The sequence below is a fragment of the Cicer arietinum genome, chromosome 2 (assembly GCF_000331145.2).
Source record: "Cicer arietinum cultivar CDC Frontier isolate Library 1 chromosome 2, Cicar.CDCFrontier_v2.0, whole genome shotgun sequence".
NCBI lineage: Eukaryota > Viridiplantae > Streptophyta > Magnoliopsida > Fabales > Fabaceae > Cicer > Cicer arietinum.
In genome coordinates this window covers 12,396,847-12,418,688 of record NC_021161.2, presented here as the reverse complement: position 1 = coordinate 12,418,688, position 21,842 = coordinate 12,396,847, and the positions used below count along the sequence as shown (strand labels likewise).

General features: G+C 29.8%; 1 protein-coding gene and 2 pseudogenes across 1 annotated transcript in view; 2 read left to right on the top strand and 1 right to left on the bottom strand.

Moving 5' to 3' along the window:
- Nucleotides 1–4,611: 4,611 nt before the first annotated feature.
- On the bottom strand, nt 4,612–15,743 carry LOC105851603 (glucan endo-1,3-beta-glucosidase 14-like; annotated as a pseudogene).
- LOC140919302 (uncharacterized) lies at nt 6,278–9,361 on the top strand (annotated as a pseudogene).
- A 5,440-nt stretch (nt 15,744–21,183) lies between the features above and the next one.
- LOC101490870 (ninja-family protein AFP3) overlaps nt 21,184–21,842 on the top strand; it is a 4,837-nt gene continuing 4,178 nt past the window's right edge. The window contains exon 1 of the mRNA XM_027332067.2: nt 21,184–21,838. Coding sequence (XP_027187868.1) covers nt 21,495–21,838 — 344 coding nt within the window. The 5' untranslated portion in view covers nt 21,184–21,494. The remainder of the gene's footprint in view (nt 21,839–21,842) is intronic.

Here is a 21,842-nt window from a genome sequence, read left to right as displayed (position 1 = left end):
GATACCACTTTGTTGGGAAAAACCAGAGATAATTAGCGATAATTATCTCAATAATGCGGAATATTTTTTGTCCCCACCTGTGCAGATAAAAGGCCAAACAGAAAATACAATTCCAAGAGCAATAATAATTGGCAGAAAATTAAATATGAGACAAACGCAATTTTTAACGTGGAAAACTTCCCTCAAATTGAAAGAATAAAAACCACGGGACCTAGTCTAGTAAAACTTCCACTATAATAATTAATGGGTACACCAAGAGTCTTCCTAATAACAATAGGGAATATCAATCAACAATAACAACTCTATTACAACCTTATAACAACCTTCTACTAAAGTGGGTATGCCAAAGTAACTCTCAGAGAAGATAAACCTACTCAAATTATATATTAAAATAACAAACTCAGTGGTAGGAATAACATACTAAATTTGTAGATCAAACGGAGCAAGTTTGCTACACACCTGTTACCACCACTGAAACCAAACTCTTATTTTTCTTCTCTGGCAACCGTTTTTCTTCCGTTGTCTGTTTGTGTGTCTTCTTAGGGATTTCTAAATCCCTTTTATTACCTTCAAGTGGGCCAAGCCCATTAAAATCATTTTTTTTTCTTTTTCTTTTTATTTCAATAATAATAATAATACTAGTAAAATTGGTGGGTTCCACTTGCGGAGTGAGCCCACCCAACAACATATAAATAGATAGAGGTGTGTGGCTAAGTGGCAATTGAGTTGTACACAAAAATGAAATGATTCGGAACTTAAGTTTCTTCTTTTGAGTTTTCTTTACTTCTATAGTTTATATCGTATGAGATAATTTATATAGCATGAGATTCTACCATATGAGTGATATCATAATTGATTTGGAAAATATTATTTCTTTTATCCCATATCAATCTTTTATATATCACATTATTATTTTATATTTCTTTCACTTCATCTTATAATTTTTATTTTAATACGTTCATTAATATTTTATATTTCTTCAAAGAAATTTTATTAAGAATTTTGATTAGTTGTTTCTTTCTGAATTATGAAAGAACTCAACATCGAAGCATAATTGCTGAATTGCACAAATAATTGTTTTTCTTTATTATTGTTTGTGATCATTGACGATTGTTAAGCCATTATATTATATTTAAGTGATTCTAATTAATAATTATTAGTAACAAGCGTGTTTGGATCGACTTCATTGTAAAAAAGTCAACATTAATTGATACTATAAAAATCTCAATTTAATAATTAATTCTCCATGATCAAGAATGTATCTCTGAAGCATTTTTCAAAGCATCTCTCACTCTGTAAAACATTTCTGAAATTCATCTATTCCTTTTTTTTCCGTCAGCTCTATAAATATTTGTTTATGAAAGTTGTAGATGGTGATGATATTTATGCTAAGGACACCGAAAAAATAATTGTCACCATAAGAAGTTTCTTCTCTTTATAATTAGGATTGTCAATAATACACTTATAAGAGACACGTTATCTCCATCTATGCACCACAAGAAAAATAAGAATTTGTGGGAGGCCAAAAACCCTCATAAAGAGAGAAAAACAACCACAACAGGTATATTTGTGGATGCCTTTAACGACCACAAATAAGTTAGTCACTAAAGTTTGTGGCGGCCAAAACGGCGGTCACAAAATTGAGTTTTTTTGGTTATCACGAGGACTTACGCCCTCACAAGATTGTGAGGAAAAATCCACTACAAATTTGTGAGGGCTTAATCCGCCACAAAAGACAAAACATTTTTAAAAAGTAAGCGTTTGCGAAAGTCAAGACCGCCACAAAATATGTCTTTTGTGAAGGTTTAAGCTGTCACAAACGATGAAATAATAATAAATAAATAAAATAGTTTGTGAAGGTTTAGTCCGCCACAAACTGCCTTATTTGTGTGGGTTTAGGCCCCCACAAATGTGTGACTTTATTAAAAAATAATAATTTTATAAAATTTGAAATTAATATTAAAAAAATAATATTATATATAAAAAATAATATAAATATAATTTAAATTAAATTTAAAATAAATAATATATTTAAAAATAAAAACACAATCTTAATATTAATTAAATTATTACTATCAAATAAAATAAATTATGTCATACAAACAAATAACTAAACACACCATAATTAAATAATAATGTATAATATATTCATACAAACCAAAAATAAAAATAGCAAATATTATTCGAATACATCAATCGTCATAATAATTCATTTGATCATTAGCTCCACTGCATCCATTATTTTTTATGGAATATTATCCGACGATAAAAATCTCTCAAAAGTATTATTAATTAGTATTGGAGACAACATAGTTTGAAATTGCATTTCTTCTTCAAGTACACCACCACTAGTCTTCCACGTAAACAACATGGTGTCGTGTAGTGTCTCACTTGAAGCTAACATTATACCCAATTTTAAAGATAATATTATACTCAATTTTAAAATAAAATATTAAGTCTAAAAATATTTATAACCATATAAATTATTTTAATAATAATTATATAAATTACTATTCTATATTTCAAATGCAATACACACTAACTTGATGTCGGATAGTGTCTTACTTGAAGCTTACACACAACTAACAACTCTTCACAATAAACACAATAGCACCACTGTCAAAATAAAAATTAAATAATATTCATTAAATAAATAACTTCAAATAAAAAATAACATTAAATAAAATATAAACTAAAAGCTTACCGAAATTCAAGAAAGAAGGTAGAGAGAAAAGTTGGAGAAAAAATATTTATGGAGAAAATGTGGAAAGAAAATTTAAAGAAAAGGTAGAGAGAAAATTTAAAGAGAATGTTGAAAGGAAAAATGAGAGGAGAAGTGATATTTATAGGAGAACATTAGGCATTTGTGGTGGCCTAGGTAGTCAAAATTGATTGCCTTTGTGGCGGCCTAGACAGTCACAAAAGGCTTCATTTATGGCGGCTTTTACCCTCATAAAATGTGATTTTGTGGCTGAAAAAGCCCTCGCAGTGGACTAAAATTTCAGGATTTCACTAGTGCATTTTAACCTTGTTATGTTGTCGATATTAGATCGATTGTTATATATCCAATGTAATAAGCAAGAAGGTAGCAAATTTATTATTATGGTAAACTTTGTTAGATCTGTTCTAATTGAATTGTTCTAACATACACATTAAAAAAAACTACATAAAAAAAAAAACACAGTGGCAAATTTGTTATTATAGTAAACTTTATTAGATATGTTCTAATTGAACTGATCTAACATACATATTAAAAAAAACTGCACAAAAAAAAAACTGTGGTAAATTTATTATTATAGTAAATTTTGTTAGATCTGTTCTAATTGAACTTTTCTAACATATACATTAAAAAAAAAAAAGACTACACAAGAAAAAAAGGCGGTGACAAATTTGTTATTATTATAAATTTTGTTAGATCTGTTATGTTTATAAGCCGTTTACAAAAAAACAAAAATTCCCTAAGTTAACTAAAAAATAAAAAATCACGCACGAATCCAAATCCAAACCCAATTTTCATCATTCGTTCTTCTGCAAACTCAATAAAAAATTAATCACCCGCGAATCCAAACCCATTTTTCATCTTCATCCTTCGTTCTTCATCAAACTCAGTCACAAATTAAACACACGCGTCTTACCCCTTCAATGCTTTCATCTTTCAACCTTTAACCTTCATCCTTCAGTGAAAACGTGAATGAACACAACTTTCAGCCTTCATCGCCGACGACGAGTTGGTCTGGCGCAAAAATTTTCTACTTCAGCACCGACGACGAGTTTTCTTTGTCTTCCTCTTTCATCTATCAAGGAGCATTTTTGTCGAGAAGTGTCAATTTCTTTCACCATCGAGAAGTATTTGTTGTTTTCTCCGGTAATTTTCTAATAATTCTTGTTTGTTACTCAACAATCTAAAATTATTTCATTGTTAATTATTCTTATTATTAATCTTTAATTGATAGAGAAATTTGAAGGAGAAATTTCTACATAAGTGAGGGTGAAATTTGAGAAGTGATGATGCCTAAAAAACTATGAAAGTGATGGAGAAATTTGAGTAGTAGTAGTTACCCCAATTTTCGATCATCCTTTAAAACTGCATGCTATGTGTTTGTGATATTTTCTCTGTTAATAGTAAGTCTAATGCTATAATTTTTTAGCCTATGGATTGAGGCTTAACACATTTGTCAATTTGAGTTTGTGATTTGTGTTGATTGTTGCTTAATGTGCTCATACTCTTCTGTTTGAAATAATGGAGTTACTTTATGCAGTTATATTGTTTTGTTGGGTAGCTATTTTATTTACCTTTAGCTGGAAATATAATAAGTTAGAATACAAACAATTATACAAATACGAATTTTGTAAATTGAGTATTCCTTTCTGATGTACCAAACTATAAATGAAAATATATATGAGATAAGAAACTACTTGGACTTTTTAGTCACCACATTAAAGGTTGAAAAATGGAGAATGTTTGGTAGCTACTCCTTCTATAATGGAAATTTGTTGCTTTATACATCTCAGATTTAATATATTTTTAAATACTGAAATTTGAGAATTTTATTGGTATGTGTGTTTGTTTTGCATTCATCATTGCATCCTTGTTCGTAATAATTAATGAATTTAGTATAATTGTTTCTTCTCTAATGTAAGAACTAATTGCTTCATTTTTCCCTGCTTTTTGGTTAAGTTAAATTCCTTCTTAGACCACAAGTTGCTTCTCTGATGGAAGAACAAATAATGATATAAAAAATTATGGAAACACAAAACTTAAGAAAAAACTAATGAATTTTCTTCCACAATCTCACAACACAGTCTTACCCTATGAAACATGTTCTCAAAACACACCATTTCCAAATTCTCATTAATATTACAACAACTATGAAACACCAACAAACACTTCTTTTGTGCATACAACATGTTATCATAATGCAAATTTGTGTTAGGATCAATGGATCCAAGTTTTGCTGAAACAAAACATAGTTTAATGAAACGTGATCCGGGTCATCTTTGTATGAAAAAAAAGGATAAGCATTGATGAACAAGGGGTGATTTTGTTTGTGCTTGGAAGCTAAGAAGTGGTTGAATATATTGTATAAGATCTTGTCTAAATGCACCATTTGAAGGAGGGAATGAATTTGACAAAATGTTGTAAGAATGTGTTGTTGTGACAGTAACTTGTTGAGATAATCCAAGTGTCCCAAGAACATTATAAACTGGTTGCATTGTTGGTAGAAGATTTATCATGTTACCAACATCATTGCTACATAGTATTTCATTTCCTACATTAATTGATGTTATTTTTGTTGTTGAAATGTATGGTTGAACATTTTGTTAAATCTATGTTTGAGCCTTAAAAGAGTCTCTCAAAATTTGAAGTAACTCATTTCCAAGTCTTATGTTCAATTCCACATTTGAGTTTGATAATGATGATAGAACATTTGGATTTGCATCATAGAGTTTGATTATACTCACATTCAATTATTTTAATAGAACTGATACATGTGATGGTGATGGTAGATTGTTTGCTATTCTTCCATAGTTTATTTGAAAATTTTGGCCATGGTTTTGCACAAACAAATAAGAAAAATAAAATATCAAAATATGTTTATATAATAATAATATGAAAAAATAACTAATTTAAGAAAATTGGGGCTCTGTGTCCTCTTCATTTAATTATTATTAGATTTTTTTTTATAGTTTATGCTATGGTTTTGTGTAGAGAGAAAACCTTATATTCTAACAATTTATGTTAACCATGATATGTTAATTAGATTTTAAGGACTATAATTCTCTAGGTGTAAGTGCATCCCAAATAGATATTGTTAATGTTCAAATATTAGTACTAGTATGTACTAATAGTATGCTAGTGTTGAAATATTATTTATTAATTATATTAAATATTTATTGTATATTTTTATAATTTAATAGTATTTGATTAAATTGTATAATTATTTACATTTATTGCATTACCATGAAGTCTTAAACCTCGGTTTATCCATTAACTATTTACATTTCTTAAGCAAAATTATTTCTTCTAAACACACCCAATTTGGTGAGGAACTCGTTACTTTTATACTCAAATTTACATAGTCTCACTCTTATTCACTAAAGCTATTATATATAGTTAGTTATTTTAATGAAATTATATATGAGATAAGAAATCTATGTCAAATTCTTTTGACATAGATGTTTCAAAGCATTGTCAAATTAACTTTTTATGTAGAAATATGATTCTTAAAATGTAATTAAGATCATTTTACCATTGTATATTTTTTCATAAGTAGTTATGGATCACATTTGGATGAATGCTAATCGTTTGAGTGAAGAGTATCAAAAGGGGGTTGAGGAGTTTTTACAATTTGCTTTAGAAAAACTTTCTGAAAGTAAAGGAATATTTTATTGTCCTTGTGTTATTTGTTTGAATGAAAATACATTACATTTCGAGGCAATACGAAGTCATCTTATTTGTTTTGGGATTGACCTGAATTATATCAGATGGATATGGCATGTTGATTCGTTAAACATGTCAAATACCTCAGAAAGAGAGGAAGTTAATGTAAATATGAGCGATCAACTAGAGGACATGATACGTGATGTTGTACAAGTGTCCTTTAATCGTGCACATGTATATGATAATTTGTGCAGTGACAAAGAAGAGACTTTGTATCCGGGATGCACTAACTTCACACGGTTGTCTACGGTATTGAGAATGTTCAACTTGAAGGTGAGAAATGGATGGAGAGATAAAAGTTTCACTGAATTACTTGAATTGTTGAAAGAAATGCTCCCAAAAGGTAACACATTGCTGAATCGTAACTATGAGGCAAAGAAGATATTGTGTCCAATGGGCATGGAGTATAGGAAAATACATGCATGCCCTAATGACTGTTTATTGTATAGAAATGAGTTTGAAGAGTCAAATAAGTGTCCTAGGTGTGGACTATCACACTACAAAATGAAGGATGGTGATTCCACTTATAACGAAAGCTCAAAAAGGCCTCATGCGAAGGTTTTATGGTATCTTCCAATAGTTCCAAGGTTCAAACGTTTGTTTGCTAATATAAATGATGCAAAGAATGTAAGATGGCATGCCGATGAGAGGAAGCGTGATTGACAATTTTGTCACCCAACAGATTCTTTGCAATGGAAGAAAATTGATGACTTGTACCTAGAGTTCGGAAATGAGCCAAGGAACCTTAGGCTTGGACTTGCTACAGATGGAATGAATCCATATGGAAACTTAAGTAGTAACCATAGTTTATGGTTTGTTCTACTAGTTATCTACAACCTACCTCATTGGATTTGCATGAAGTGTAAATACATCATGTTCTCTATGATAATTTCAGGTCCAAAACAACTTGGAAATGACATGGATGCTTATCTAAGTCCATTGATTGAAGATTAGAGAATGCTTTGGGAAGATGTTGATGTGTTTGATGGGTATTCCCGTGAATAGTTTAAGATGCGCGCAATGCTATTTTACACCATCAATGACATTCCTGCATATGGAAACTTGTGTGGCTATAGTGTTAAGGGACATAAAGCATGTCCTATATGTGAAGAAGGAACCTGCTACCATCAATTGAAACATGGAAGAAAAACTGTTTACGTTGGGCATCGAAAATTTCTCAAGTCTAATAATCCATACCGTAAGTTGAGAAAAGCGTTTAATGGGCACCAAGAGCATGAAATTTCCCAAAAAGCCTTAACTGGGGAGCAAGTTTAACAACAGGTTAAGGATATCAACGTTATATTTGGAAAGAACCAAAAACAAACATCTGAGAAAAATATATGGAAGAAGAAGTCTGTGTTCTTTGATCTTCCTTATTGGTCTAGTCTAGATGTAAGACATTGTCTTGATGTGATGCATGTGGAGAAAAATGTGTGTGATAGTGTAATTGGAACACTTCTCAACATTTAGGGGAAAACAAAGGATGACTTAAATTCTCGTCTAGATACGGTTGAGATGGGTATACGACAACAATTAGCTCCACAATCAGTAGGTAAACAAACATATTTGTCTCCTGCTTGTCATACATTTTCAAAAAAGTAGAATAAATGCTTTTGTGAGTGTTTAAGGGGAATAAAAGGGCCACATGGCTGCTTCTCAAATGTCAAGAGTCTTGTCTCAATGAAAGATTTGAAATTAGTTTCCTTAAAGTCTCACAATTGCCACATATTGATGCAACAACTACTACCAGTGACTTTACATGGCATATTGGCTAAAAAAGTAAAAGATGTCTTAACTAGGTTGTGTTTATTCTTCAACGCTATTTGTAGCAAAGTCATTGATCCTCAAAAATTAAATGAGTTGGAAAATGAAGCTGTTATTATCTTGTGCCAACTAGAGATGTATTTTCCTCATTCATTTTTTGACATCATGGTTCATTTAATTGTTCATTTAGTTAGGGAGATTGAATTATGTGGTCCTGTTTATTTGAGGTGGATGTATCCATTCGAGCATTACATAAAGATTTTAAAAGGATATGTGAAGAATCCACACCGTCCTAAAGCATCTATTGTAGAAAGGTACATAGCAGAAGAAGCTATTGAATTTTGTTTTGACTATATGTCGAAAGCAAAAGCCATATGAATTTCTAGATCTCGTCATGAGGGAACATGTGTGGGTACTGGTATACAAGGCTTAAAACTTAAGAGCATGAGACGAGAGGAAGTACTTCAAGCACATTTGTATATATTGAATAACACTGATGAGGTTCAACCTTACCTTTCTGCTCATAAAAGCATTTTGAAGGAAAAATATCCTAGAATGAATGAAAAATGGTTGTTGAATGAGTATAACATGACTTTCTTCAAGTGGTTTAAAGAAACCATTTTAACCAACTATACAAATTCTGATACATTAAAATGACTAGCAAATGGGCCTCATTTTGATGTCATAACTTGGACTGGCTACGATATTAATAATTTTACATTCTACACAAAAAGTCAAGATGACAATAGTACCATGCAAAATAGTGGGGTTATGGTTGTAGTTGAGTACATGCATTTCTGTAGTTCAAAAGATAAAAACCCTGTTACAACATCCATACCTTACTTTGGGATCATTGAAGAGATTTGGGATGTCGATTTCATTAAATTTAAAGTGTCTGTTTTTAAATGTAAATGGATTGACATCAATAATGGTGTTAAAATTTATGAATTTGGTTTTACATTGGTGGACCTTGAAAAGGTAGCGTATAAGGATGAGCCTTTTATTATGGCATCCCAAGCAAAAAAACTGTTTTATGTTAGTAATCCTTCTAACAAAGAATAGCCAGTGGTTCTCCAAGGTAAAAGTTTTCATGGACCAAATGAAAGTCAAGATTCAACGTTAGTTATTTCTGAGACTCCTTCATTCTCACAATGAATACCTGCTTTCATTGAAGAAACTATTGTGGATGATGAGTATGCCACTTGTGATGATCATCAAGAAGGGATATGGGAGAATATTCAAACATAAGACTCGTAAGAAGTAAAATGGTAATAATGATAATTTATCTTAATAAATTTCACATTATCAATAATATTTACTTTGATGATTTATTGTTTTTAGTAATATATGACATGATTGCTTAAAGTTATTTTTCTCCATTATTTTGAATTACTATTGACCATTATTATTCTTTTTCTAAAAAGGACACATGAATAATTCGTCAGCTCATTCACAAAATGTGGAGGGTACTCAGTTTACACAAAGAAAGGGTAGGCGTGGTACACATATGACAAAGTTGAAACGTAAATATATGATAGGTAAAAAGTTATCAGTTGATTTAGATTCACTGACTAGATTACCTTCAGGGATAAATATGAAAAACTTTAAGGGTCATGTTGCTTCCCTTGCTCGAAGCTTTATCAGTATTTTGGTGGATAATTGGGACGACGTAGATAGCGACTTGAAAAATCAGATATGGAAAGCTATTAAGGTACTTGTAGTTTTGTGAATATTTTAGTATATATATGATTTCCTAAATATATGTTAATGTCATACACTAACTCTTCCATTTGTTTTGTAATATAGGTGAAATGGGATGTTACTGATTCTGATTTTTTGAAAAAGAAATGGATTTCATATGCTGGTTAACGTTGGAGGGCATTTAAAACTAGTCTAGCATCTAGATATTTGAATGGTGGGGATTTGAGTCACAAATCTCCTCTTGAGGCATATACTTATCTTGATAAGGATATATGGAAGGCATTTGTTCAGAAACAACAAGATCCTTCCTTTGTGGTTAGCTAGATTTATAACTTAGTTTATCTTAATAGTTTATTTCTAGTACTACATTTAATTGATGTATTACTTATGATAAGAGAAACGAAAGAAGACACAAATGATTCAGTCTCATAATAAATACCCTCACCTAATGTCTTGTGGGGGATATGAGTTGCTTACTGAAAGATTGATGAATGAAAAAATAAAACAAAGACAAGAATCATATGAAAATTCAATAGTTGCACCTCCATCTACACCATCACGCCATGAAAAGTGGAAGAGAGCCCGACAAAAGTCATCGGGAGATTACTCATCAGAAGATGCTTGTGTCATTGCAGAATTTTTTTAAAGTAATTGTGTAACATAAAATTGATTATTTTTCATTTTCATCTAACAGTCTTATTCAATTATTGATTTAAACTAATGATCATGGAATTTAAGTAATTGTTTATGTTTATTATATGCTTAGTGAATTTGGCGTGGATTAGATTGGAGAAGATTGTGTATGCTTGACGAAGATTAAAACTACGGTTAAAAATGCAAGTGGTAGTAACAAATTAATAGAAACTTGTGATCTAAAGATTCTCTCTTATTCTGATCTAAACATTATAAAATAAAAACTGAGCATATATAATACATTGAAATAGAAGTCAACAACTATTAGCAATATATAATACATTGAAATATGCTGCCTGTTAGTGTTTTACAGAGACATTTCCGGACTTCAATTTCATAAGTATGTTAGTTTTCTATCTTCTCAGGGATTACGGGTCCTTTTTTGCTTCCTATAATTATGTGTGAGATGTTAAGCTTAAATAATAGGCAGCAGAAATACTAAAATAACAATGTTTCCAAATTCCGATTTACTTTTTATTAGGTGAATTTCATGTGAACACAACAGTCACAGATTAGTAAGAACATACCACGCCTTTTGTTCATTAACATAATTGTTATGTTGCCTCACCAGAAAGCCCCTTATATTTGTGCTCTTTGTGAGGCTTTTGTGTTCATTCTTAGATTAGATTAAAATTTGTTACTTTAGTTTGATAAAAATCTCTCCCCATGATTTATGTATTGATTTCATTCATGCCTTCTTTGTTGTTTTAACCTGACATTAAATTTCCAATCAAACGACGTAGTTGTGTAGTTTACTAGTATTATTAGGGTCTTATTATTTGTGTGGTGAGATGAACATAATGTTGTAAATATGTGGATTTATGAAAATAACTTCTGTTTGCTAAATTCTTGTTCATATGATGAATGTGAGATTTGAGTTTTTTATGTTGTATATTGTTTTACCTGGCTATCTGCTAGTCCTACTAGTGTGTAGCAATATTTGTTTTGAACACTCAAAAATTACTATTGCTAATACCAAATTAGTTCATGATCTGACCTAGTAACACAGGGAGTAGACCAAATTTTCTAATTATTTATCTATCATTTATTTACCATGTGAAGGGAAGTTTTCTATTGTGTTTTCTATGACTGATTATTAGATTGTTTGAATTTTAGAAGAGTTTCATGTCTATTCTAGTCCGGTTTAGTATGCTTGTGGCAATTTTAATTATCACTTGGTATGCTTCATTTGATAGTGATTGCATCTATAAATTATATCATATAGGATTCATTGGTTGAACAAACGTCTCAAGGAACTTTTGTTCCACATGGATGTACAAATATCTTGACAGAGGCCATTGGGAAACCCGAGTACCCTGGTCGTGTTCGTGTTGTTGGTCGAGGTGTGGGGATTCGACAATACTTTGGATCACGTTCTCATTATGCCTCCATCCATCAGCTTTCAGTAGCCACCAATAGAGGAGCTTACTAATGTGATTAAAAATAAAGTGTTGCATGAGCTATCACAACAAAACTCAAATTTGTTCATGAAGGGAAGTTGTTCTATTGAACTACCTATACCAGAGGATGAGAACGCTGATATCCCAAGACAATGTAAATTGTATGTTGATAATAATGATTATGTAGTGGCATATGCTGATGCGTACAAGTTGGGACCCACCTTACATAATCAGTTGTTAATAATGATATGGTTAGGGTGGTGGTTACCAAGGTTTTAGATGCAAATGCTCAAGTACCTATGCCCATTGATGAGATGACAACAGTTGGTCATGCTTCACATACTTTCATTCAATGGCCAAAAAGACTTTTGCGGCTTGTTTCTAATAAGGTATTCATTACATACGTCTTTTTCTATTTAGACTTGAAATATTTTAAATGACTAATAATCTATTTTTAGTTATTTAGGAGGCTGACATATTTATGAAAGTTCATGTTCCACTCAAAAAATCTGAATCTCAACTAGATTGTATTCAACAATTGTTGTTAAATTCAATGAGTATATCATTGTCTATAGAGCTAAAATTGGAACATGAGACAAGTGAAGTGTTTGTTCTTGGACAAAGCGATATAGTGGAGTTGTGTATGGGTAATTGAGAGTTGTGCATCATTATTATACAAATATGGTTTATGTAAGTACATTTAATTTGTAAAATTAGTCAAAAAATTAATTTCATTTATAACAAATAGTTATTTTAATTTATTTATTTCAATATCTTAGATATATGCACCGCCTTTGTATTGACTTGGGGAAGAGTGGCGTGTATGGATTCATTGATCCATGTTTTATTCAAAGTGAATATGATTCTATTGGGGCTAAAAAATACATTAAAAATAAGTTGCAGCAGGATCAAAAAGAGTGTTATCTATTACCTTATCTCAACAAGTAAGTAAATTTTTATTATAATTTATCCATTATAAGTTTATAACCTAAATGTACTTAACACTTTTAACTTTTTGCACAAAAAGTCGTCATTGGCAATTGCTCATTATTTGTCCTAGGAAGAATACTATAGTCTTCCTATGTTCGTTGGGATGGAAACCAAGTAAAAATATCATGCACATCGTCGATTTGTAAGTGTTTAGTGTATTTCCCGTATACGTATACGTATATGAATTTTTTGATATGTTTTATAATACAATTTTAATGAATATTTTATTTTTTTTAGAGCTTTGGGTGAATATAATAAGTTGCGAAGATTAAGAAAGAATAAACCCACATGGAGCATTCCTATTGTAAGTTGTTTAGGTTATATATATAGAATTTCAATTATAATTTATATTTTTCAATCTATATAATATTTACTTACAACTTAAAGATAATGAGTGTGGCTACTACATTATGATAAATATGTTGAACATTGTATCTAGTGGTCTCGTTGATTCACAGATGCGGGTATGTGATAGATATTTTCAAAGTTAGTATTAATTAACTACTCATGATTTTTATAGTCACATGATTTAGATAATCTTGTTATTTTAATGTATAATCGAGATATTTGAAGACTCAAAACCATTCGAAGATGATGAAATAATGAATGTCCGACAACGTTGTGCAAACTTGATTCTTGAACTAATAGAAAATGTTTGAAACACTTCTATCATTTTAGTATCTTTAGACTGTTAATAGAAGATAATGTTTGTTTTAACAAGTAGTGAAGATTATGTAGTTTTGAATTTGATAATTTGATTTTGTAAAAAAATTATGACTCATTGTCATTGATTTTTAAATGTAAAGTTTCGTTATAAAATTTTGTGTTTTATGGTTGAATGAGAAATTCGAGTTAATAGGGTAATATGTGAAATTCTGAGGATGCATATGTGAGGGTGAAAGTTATGAAAAAAAAATTAAAAAGTTAATTATTTAAATCGGTTGGTTCATCGATATAATAAATCAATTTTGAATATGACTTGTTATATTGGTTCAAATTTAACCGTTGTAATAAATCAATTTTGAATTTGACTTGTTATATTGGTTCAAATTTAATCGATGTAATAAATCAATTTTGAATTTGACTTGTTATATTGGTTCAAATTTAACCGATCTAATAAATCATTTTTGAATCGACTTGTTAGATTGGTTCAAATTCAACCGATCTAATAAATCAATTTTGAATTTTGACTTGTTACATCTATCATTTTTTTCGATTTTATAATTAACTATTTATTACAACGTTTGATATTAGATCAGATAAGAAAGCGATCTAATAAGTACATAAGAACCAATCTAACAAAGTTTAATTGCACTAGTGTTTTATGGCGGTCCAAGCCTCACAATGATCCAACGTTGTGATTTTGTGAAGGTTTAGGCCACCACAAAATCCTGTTGAAATTTTAGTCCATTGTGAAGATTTTTTTCAACCACAAATAATAACTAATTTGAATTTTATTATTTGTAAGAGCTTTTTCGATCAATAATTTATATAAAATTTTTTTTGTCACAAATATTTTTTAAGTTGACCATAAAATAAATATTTTCTTATAATAATGACCTTTAATAAAGAATATTCACAAAACTATGAATTTAAAAAATATTTTATACTAGTATTAAATTGGAATACTTATATTGGACCAAATTGAACAGACACTACATAGACATTACCATTTTGGTAGTTTACACTTTTATTACTATTGTCAATAATACACTTCACAAATACTCCATCATTCTTATTCATTAGAATCATACTTAGTAAATTTGAAAAATGTTTTCACAAAGTTGTACACCAATTTAAAATATTGATATTCTCAATTGATATATTGTTAGGATTTTATAAAACAAAAAACTCTCTAGAGGCTTACTTTTTTTTAATCCAATGATTATAAGTTTTTACATCTATCGTCTAATTAAAATCGGATGTTTTAGATTTAATATTTTAATTTTGAAATTTTTAATAACAAAATGTAGATTAAACTTATATTTTCTAAGATAGTCCGATTTCATTAAAACAATTACCGGTCGATCTAGTGCTGTGGGATCTATGTGACTGGTGTAAATTTAATTTTTTGTTTTTTTTTTATCCTTGCTTCCAAATACCAAAAGGATATTGAAGATGACACGTGTGCTTAGTGACATAAGTAGGGTGGCTCTAACGACACCGAAGGGTCGCTTTCAGCGTTTGGTATTTTATGTACTGTCTTACATATCCTCACCCGTACTGACACGTTCCTCTATGCTTCCCATACACGTGGCGATCGCAATACATCACTCTTTTTCATGGCTTTTTTTATAAATAAAGGCTTTCCAGTTTTTGGTTCCTCTGGTTCAATTTTATTTATTTTCACTTTAATCTTCAAACAGAATTTTAGTTTAAAATAGAATTTTATTTTTTAAAGCCGTACAATTATTGTAAATGAGAGATCTTGAGAGATAGTGTAATTTAAATAAATGTAAAAAAATGAAATTTTATTAAATTTTAGACCAAAATTCTATTTTGAGACCAAAACTAAAAAAAAATAAAATGTAGAGACTACTTTCGCGATTCAATTAAAATAGAGGGACCCAAACTACAATTAAGCCTAAAATAAAATAAAAACAAATTCTTCTTTTCACTTTTTCCTTTTTTCAAAAACAAAAAATTAAGAGCAACTTGGTGTGTAGGTCCTGTCTCAATGATGACCTTAATGCCTTGTCCTACCTTTCATATAGATCTGGGACCATGTGACGTGTCTCACGATCCACTTCCATTACCGTTTGCCTAATTTATGAGCTCTGCCTCGTAGATTTGTATATTTCACTTGATCATGTTTAATTTTCGAGAGACAACGATAAATCTGAGTTTACAAATGAAACACAGATTTATCAACAAAGAATATAGTTATTAGACACATTAGTTAAATGTGATCTCTCATTTATATTATTGTTTGGAATATTATTTATCAACTTAGAATGTTCTTGTTTTTAAGTTGAAAGAAAAATGTAAACAAATAAAAAAATAAGCAGTTGACACTATATTTAATTATGAATATATATAAATTTATGCAATAATAATGTTAGTACAATGTATTCTTGTTTTGTACTCACATCTAGTAAATTTAGATATTATTTTAACTGTTTGGACATTCAATTTTAGTTATTTAAGTGTTCGTTTAAGCTCATTAGTTTTATATACGAATTTCACATTTTTTAACTTACGGTTAGATTTCTTAAATGATCTGTTTTAATTTTTTCTTCAATAAATGACTACTATATCTATTTTGATTCAAACTGATATATTTTGATTTCATTTCATTAAATAAATCACTCAAAAATATAAATTAATAGATTATATGATCGAAATTATAAATAATAATTTAATTAAATGTTTTATTATTTTTGAAACAATAATTAGAAATTTTACTTCAACATACCACATATATTTCAACATGTGGAAACTATTTAATATATATAGACATATTACTATCATTATAATATACTACATCTGATTTTAAATATAAATAAAAGTATGTCACATAAAACTAATATATTTAATTTAAATTTTGAATAAATTCAAAATAATTTTTTTTTTTTTTTTTATATTTGAGACCGAAATAATATATATTTATTCAAAAGAAAAAAAGTTTGAGAGTACCATAACACCCCTTTTGTCTAGAAAAGACCCCCTCATTGGTCTAGAAAAGATCTGTCTCTGTGAACGAAATTCACACACATACATTAATATGTATAGATGGTATGTTGCAATTTTAAAGTCACACCTAAATATATTAAATATCGCTAACATTTTTTTATCATACAAGTTGATTTTTCCTGACTTTTCTTATTTGACTTTTATCTATATAGAAATTGAAATTAGGAGCTACAAGGAATATTTACGACGAGTATGATAAAAATATGCATTATAGAAATATGCTAACAGTAAATATTGTTTAAACTTTGTTGATGGGATTAAGAATTAGTCGAGAAAATGATTAATTTTTCTTAATTTTTTATTCTTTTTAGTTCAAAATGAGGAATAGATTTTGTCCCTCTGATCTGATCTGTAACAGTATACGGATAAAAAACTAGTAAAATTTGTAGTATAACGTATTAACACCAGGATCATCCTCACAAAAATCTTTGATTGAATAAACCAATAAAGAGAGAAAAAAAGGTTAGGGGTTAGATATTTTTTATTTCATTGTGATGAAATAAAAAAATAATTAACAAATAAAACTAAAGCATTAATCCAAAACTACAAGGTATTTAGTAGATTTCTTCATTGTTTCAAACTATTATAATTTATATGTTTGTCTATTAAGTTGAATTCAAACATGTAATCATATACGATTTAATCAACAAAACTGAAATCACAATCGTAATCTCGAAGTAATATTGATTTGAGCATAATTTCAAATTTTCAATCTACATAGATTATCAATCAGTTACCTATTATCAATTAGATTTTAAATTAATCAATTCGAAAATATAGAACCAATTACCTATTCTCAACAAAACGGAATCATGACCTACAAACATGTAGTCTTGCTCGACATGTGGATTGCTAGTGGTGTTAAAAACATGAAAGATAAATGTTACTATCAAATTGTGGGTATAACAAAAAAAACGTCCAATAGCCGCATGCAATTTAGCCGATGTTCAAGTAGTAAAATGAATATCGGACAAATTAAAAGCGGTCAAATATAAGTTAGGCGAATCATTCTATTTAAAAATTGTATTGTTTTCTTAAATTTTTTATTTGTGGATTAAGTTTTATTTTTATTTTTGATAATAAATCTGTTATTTTTTAGTTTTAGAAAACTATTTAAAAATCACAATTGATGTTACCGAATATATTATTGGGTTGAGTCGTTGACTAGGTCGCTCTTTTTAAGACGTTTCGCAGCACTGCCCAAATTGTGCAAGACAAACTATCAACCTCGAAATCTCTAGGATAAAACAACCCAAATCCAAATTCACTGTATCGGAGTTCCATTGTACTGCTTAAAACCGTTCTAGAATTATACCCTCAATATGACAGTTAAAGTCACTCTCAATATGACGATTAAAGTCACTCTCAATATGGTACTATGACCATTCATAACTACAACATAATAACTGCTCAAAAAGACAAAAAACGAAGGGAGTACGACATAATAACCGCTCTAAAAACCGAAGGGACTACGACATAACAACTGCTCTAAAAACCGAAGGGACAACAATACAAAACTGCTCATAAATATCGAAGGAAAAAAAAGATAGGGGAGAAGTTGCTCGAAAATTAGGCGAGCATAATATAAAAGGGAGAAAAGAGAAAGTTGGTAAATACATCCAACTTTGGTATACTTTTCACAATAATTTGAAACTCATTATATAGTTATGGAAGCAAACTCACATATGTTTTCTAACCAATGTGATACTTTAATATTTACAGAGTTGAAAACTACTCAAAATATGAGAGTTTTTCAATGTGAGACTTCAACAAAAAAATTCTTTTCAATGTGGAACTTCAATTTTAAAAAATATGTTTCTTTTCACTTGAATTTACAAAAAATATTTCTTTTAATGTGGGGACTGAATTTTAAAACAAGTTTTTTTCCAATTAAATTTACAAAAATATTTTTTTTCTAATGTGAGACTTAAACCAAATTTTTAAATTTACACAATAATATACTTGTGTTCCAACAGAATCACCCATAAATTTTCTTGTTTTGCTTCGGGTGCACTCCTTGTATTAGATTTCAAAAATATATTTCATTCATAGTCGTACCATTTTTTCAACAAAGTGGTTAATGCCCTTCGTTTTATATTTCAACCATAGCTTGAATTATTACAAATATATATTAACAAAATAAAAATTAGAGCAGACATGAAGAACCAATGAGACGAGTGGATGGAAGAAAAAATAAATGATTCCTTTGGTAGTGTTTAGAAGAACGTCAATGCCTCCTTATTCTATAAGTTTGGAGATATCAATTTTAGTTTGCAAATGCAAAAATATGTATCTTTAATAGGAGGCGCAGAATGTTGAAGACGGTTTTATTAAGAAAACCACGTCTTATTTCTGCAATGTCCTTTCTTTATGAGTGCTCTGTTTTTTGTGTGTGCGAACATATAGCTGTAATTATTCAAGTTTTCGGATTCTATGTTTGTATTGATTTGTTGATGAAATTTGAAATAAACAACACAATCTTATTGAGACTTATGCAAGAAAACATCATATTTGATTGAAGTTGTTTTCTAAACGATTTTGATATTTCAACCAAATTGATAAAGATTCAACCAAAAATGTTAAAAACATGAAGATATCAAAATTTGTAATTTAAATCAAGCCTAAATGCTGAATTTAATGTCAAAACAAAATTTTATTCAACATAAAAAATTAAGACAAGATTTTAAATAAAAAAATTATAATAGCAATCTTTCTATCAATTTTGCACCAAAACATAAAATATCACCAACCTTCAAATAAATAAAAAATCAAAGAACAATGTAAAAACTTACATTTAATCGAATGCAAGTTTTCTTCATTTGATTATTGATTACAAGTGTTTACAAGATCCTTCGGTAGATGTTATTAAATCTTGCATGCAAACTCTTCTTTCTAAACACTATTCTATACATAATTTTGGAACAACTCCTAAATTATAAACACACATATCTTCAAGATGAAGATCCACTTCACTCTTTGCAAGATAGACACCTTGAAATATCTTTCTAAGAGACCCCTAAATGATCATCTTTTTCATTTCTTCAACACACAATCCACCGATGTCTACTTGATGATTCATATCGACAATAGACACCCCCAACAACCAATATCTCATTGTTGTTGTTTCACACTCAAAACTCGACTGCACACCTAATTTGATCAAGAAATAATTTTCAACATATGATATGATCTTGAATGCTTGAGTATGAGGAATGGTGAAAGTATTCTTATATTTCAAATGAATGAAAAACTTTTTATATGATGCATGAAAATGCTAGGCCAATAAAAAATGATTTCTATGATAATTAATCACTTTATAACTGTCATAACAACCTTAAAACTGTCAAATTTTAAGTTTACAGACTTGGTAAATTGATTCACATATCAGATGAGTCGACTTACATGTGTTTAAAAACCAAAAATTTGAAATTTGAAGATGTGTAATTCGATTTGCACTTAAAAAACGCTTTGTCTGATAAATTAATTCACACAACAAGTAAGTCAATTTACGACCTCAAGACTTCAAAAAATGAGTTCTTCTAATTTATAAGTGCCATCTACAATTTAAATGTCTTTTTTAATCTTAAAGTCATTTACTTAAAATTTAAATTACTTCAAATCTTTTTAAGTGAATTTCATTCTTAAAATTTGAAGTTATTTTTAAAGATATTTATGAAATCAAACATGATTTGTTTGGACTTATGAAGTCACATGAATTCAATATTTATTTGTATCTTGGTTTTGATTGACTTTTTTTAACCTAAAATCACCATAAAAAATTGTGTTTATAATAGAAAAATAGTTAGAAAAAAGTATTAAATAAATATAAAATTTAGGTGTGTGGAAAAATTAAAATAAAATGGGATACAGCTAGGATGAATAAAAAAGAGAGTTGTTGGGCACATGGGAGCCAGTGAGGTTGACCAATTAGAGAAAGTGAGGAGAGTCAAGCACGACCAAAACGATGCCACACAACCCACGACACGCAACAACAGTAACGAACCAAAGCCGCAACAATACACAACAGAACCAAACCTTCACTGACTCGACACGCGTCACTTATCCTTTCCAAAAACACGTGTATTCTCAACAGTAACTCTCCCTCATATCGACACGTGTCCACTCCAAACAAGTTGCATGACAGCGACCTTCAATCGCAAAAGCACAAAAAAACATTTTGCAGTGAGAAATCGTGTCACTCTCACCACGTGTCGTTATACACTTCCCTCCCATGATCGCCACTTGTCTCTTCCTTCCACGCCTTCCTTGTCACATCCCAAGGGCATTCTCGGTATCCCATTCAACATTATTCCCTTTTCTTTCAATTTCAACACCAAAACACTTTTTTTTCTTCTCTTTTTTTTCTATTACTATTATTTTTGTCAATTTCTTCTTCCGATTTGCATTTTACTCTTCGAACAATCTTCCGTGTAATCTGAAAAAAATAATCTTTTTTTGCGGGGATTGCTTCCTGTTTTAGCGAATTAACAGAATTTATTAAAATTCAAATAATTTTCTCCTCGATTTCAATGGGTTTTTTGTCTCCGCTTGAAAAGGAACGTTTTTGTGATCTGGGTATATGCTATTCTGGGGTTTACTATGTTATCTTTCATGGGTTTTGCTGATTTGAAATTTCATCAACATCATCATCGTCGTCGTCATCATTACCATCATCATCATCATCATCATTATCATTTATCACCTCAACAAACAAGGCCTGTTTGATTATGTTGGAGAAGAAGTAGGTAGCATGTGGTTTTTATTGAGTTTTGATGAAGAATAATAATTGTGATAAGAATCTATTTTGATTCATGAAGATGGAGAAGTACCCGAGAGATCTACTTGAACGACTCTTTGGTTCAACTGGTGGCACTGATAATAATATTCATAGCATAACAACAACAACACAACAAATCCAAAACACACATCATCGTCAATATAATCATCTTCTTCGAGAAGAGGAGGAAGAAGAAGATGAAGAAAATGAAGGGGTTGAACTGAACCTTGGTCTTTCATTAGGTGGTAGATTTGGTGTTGACAAACATGCTAAAAGTAAGAAGCTTATACGTTCTTCTTCTGTAGTTGGAACAATGCCTTTGCTCCGGGAAGATATAGCCACGGCTGCCGGAATGGCTTCGCCGACTCCGGCGTATCCGCCT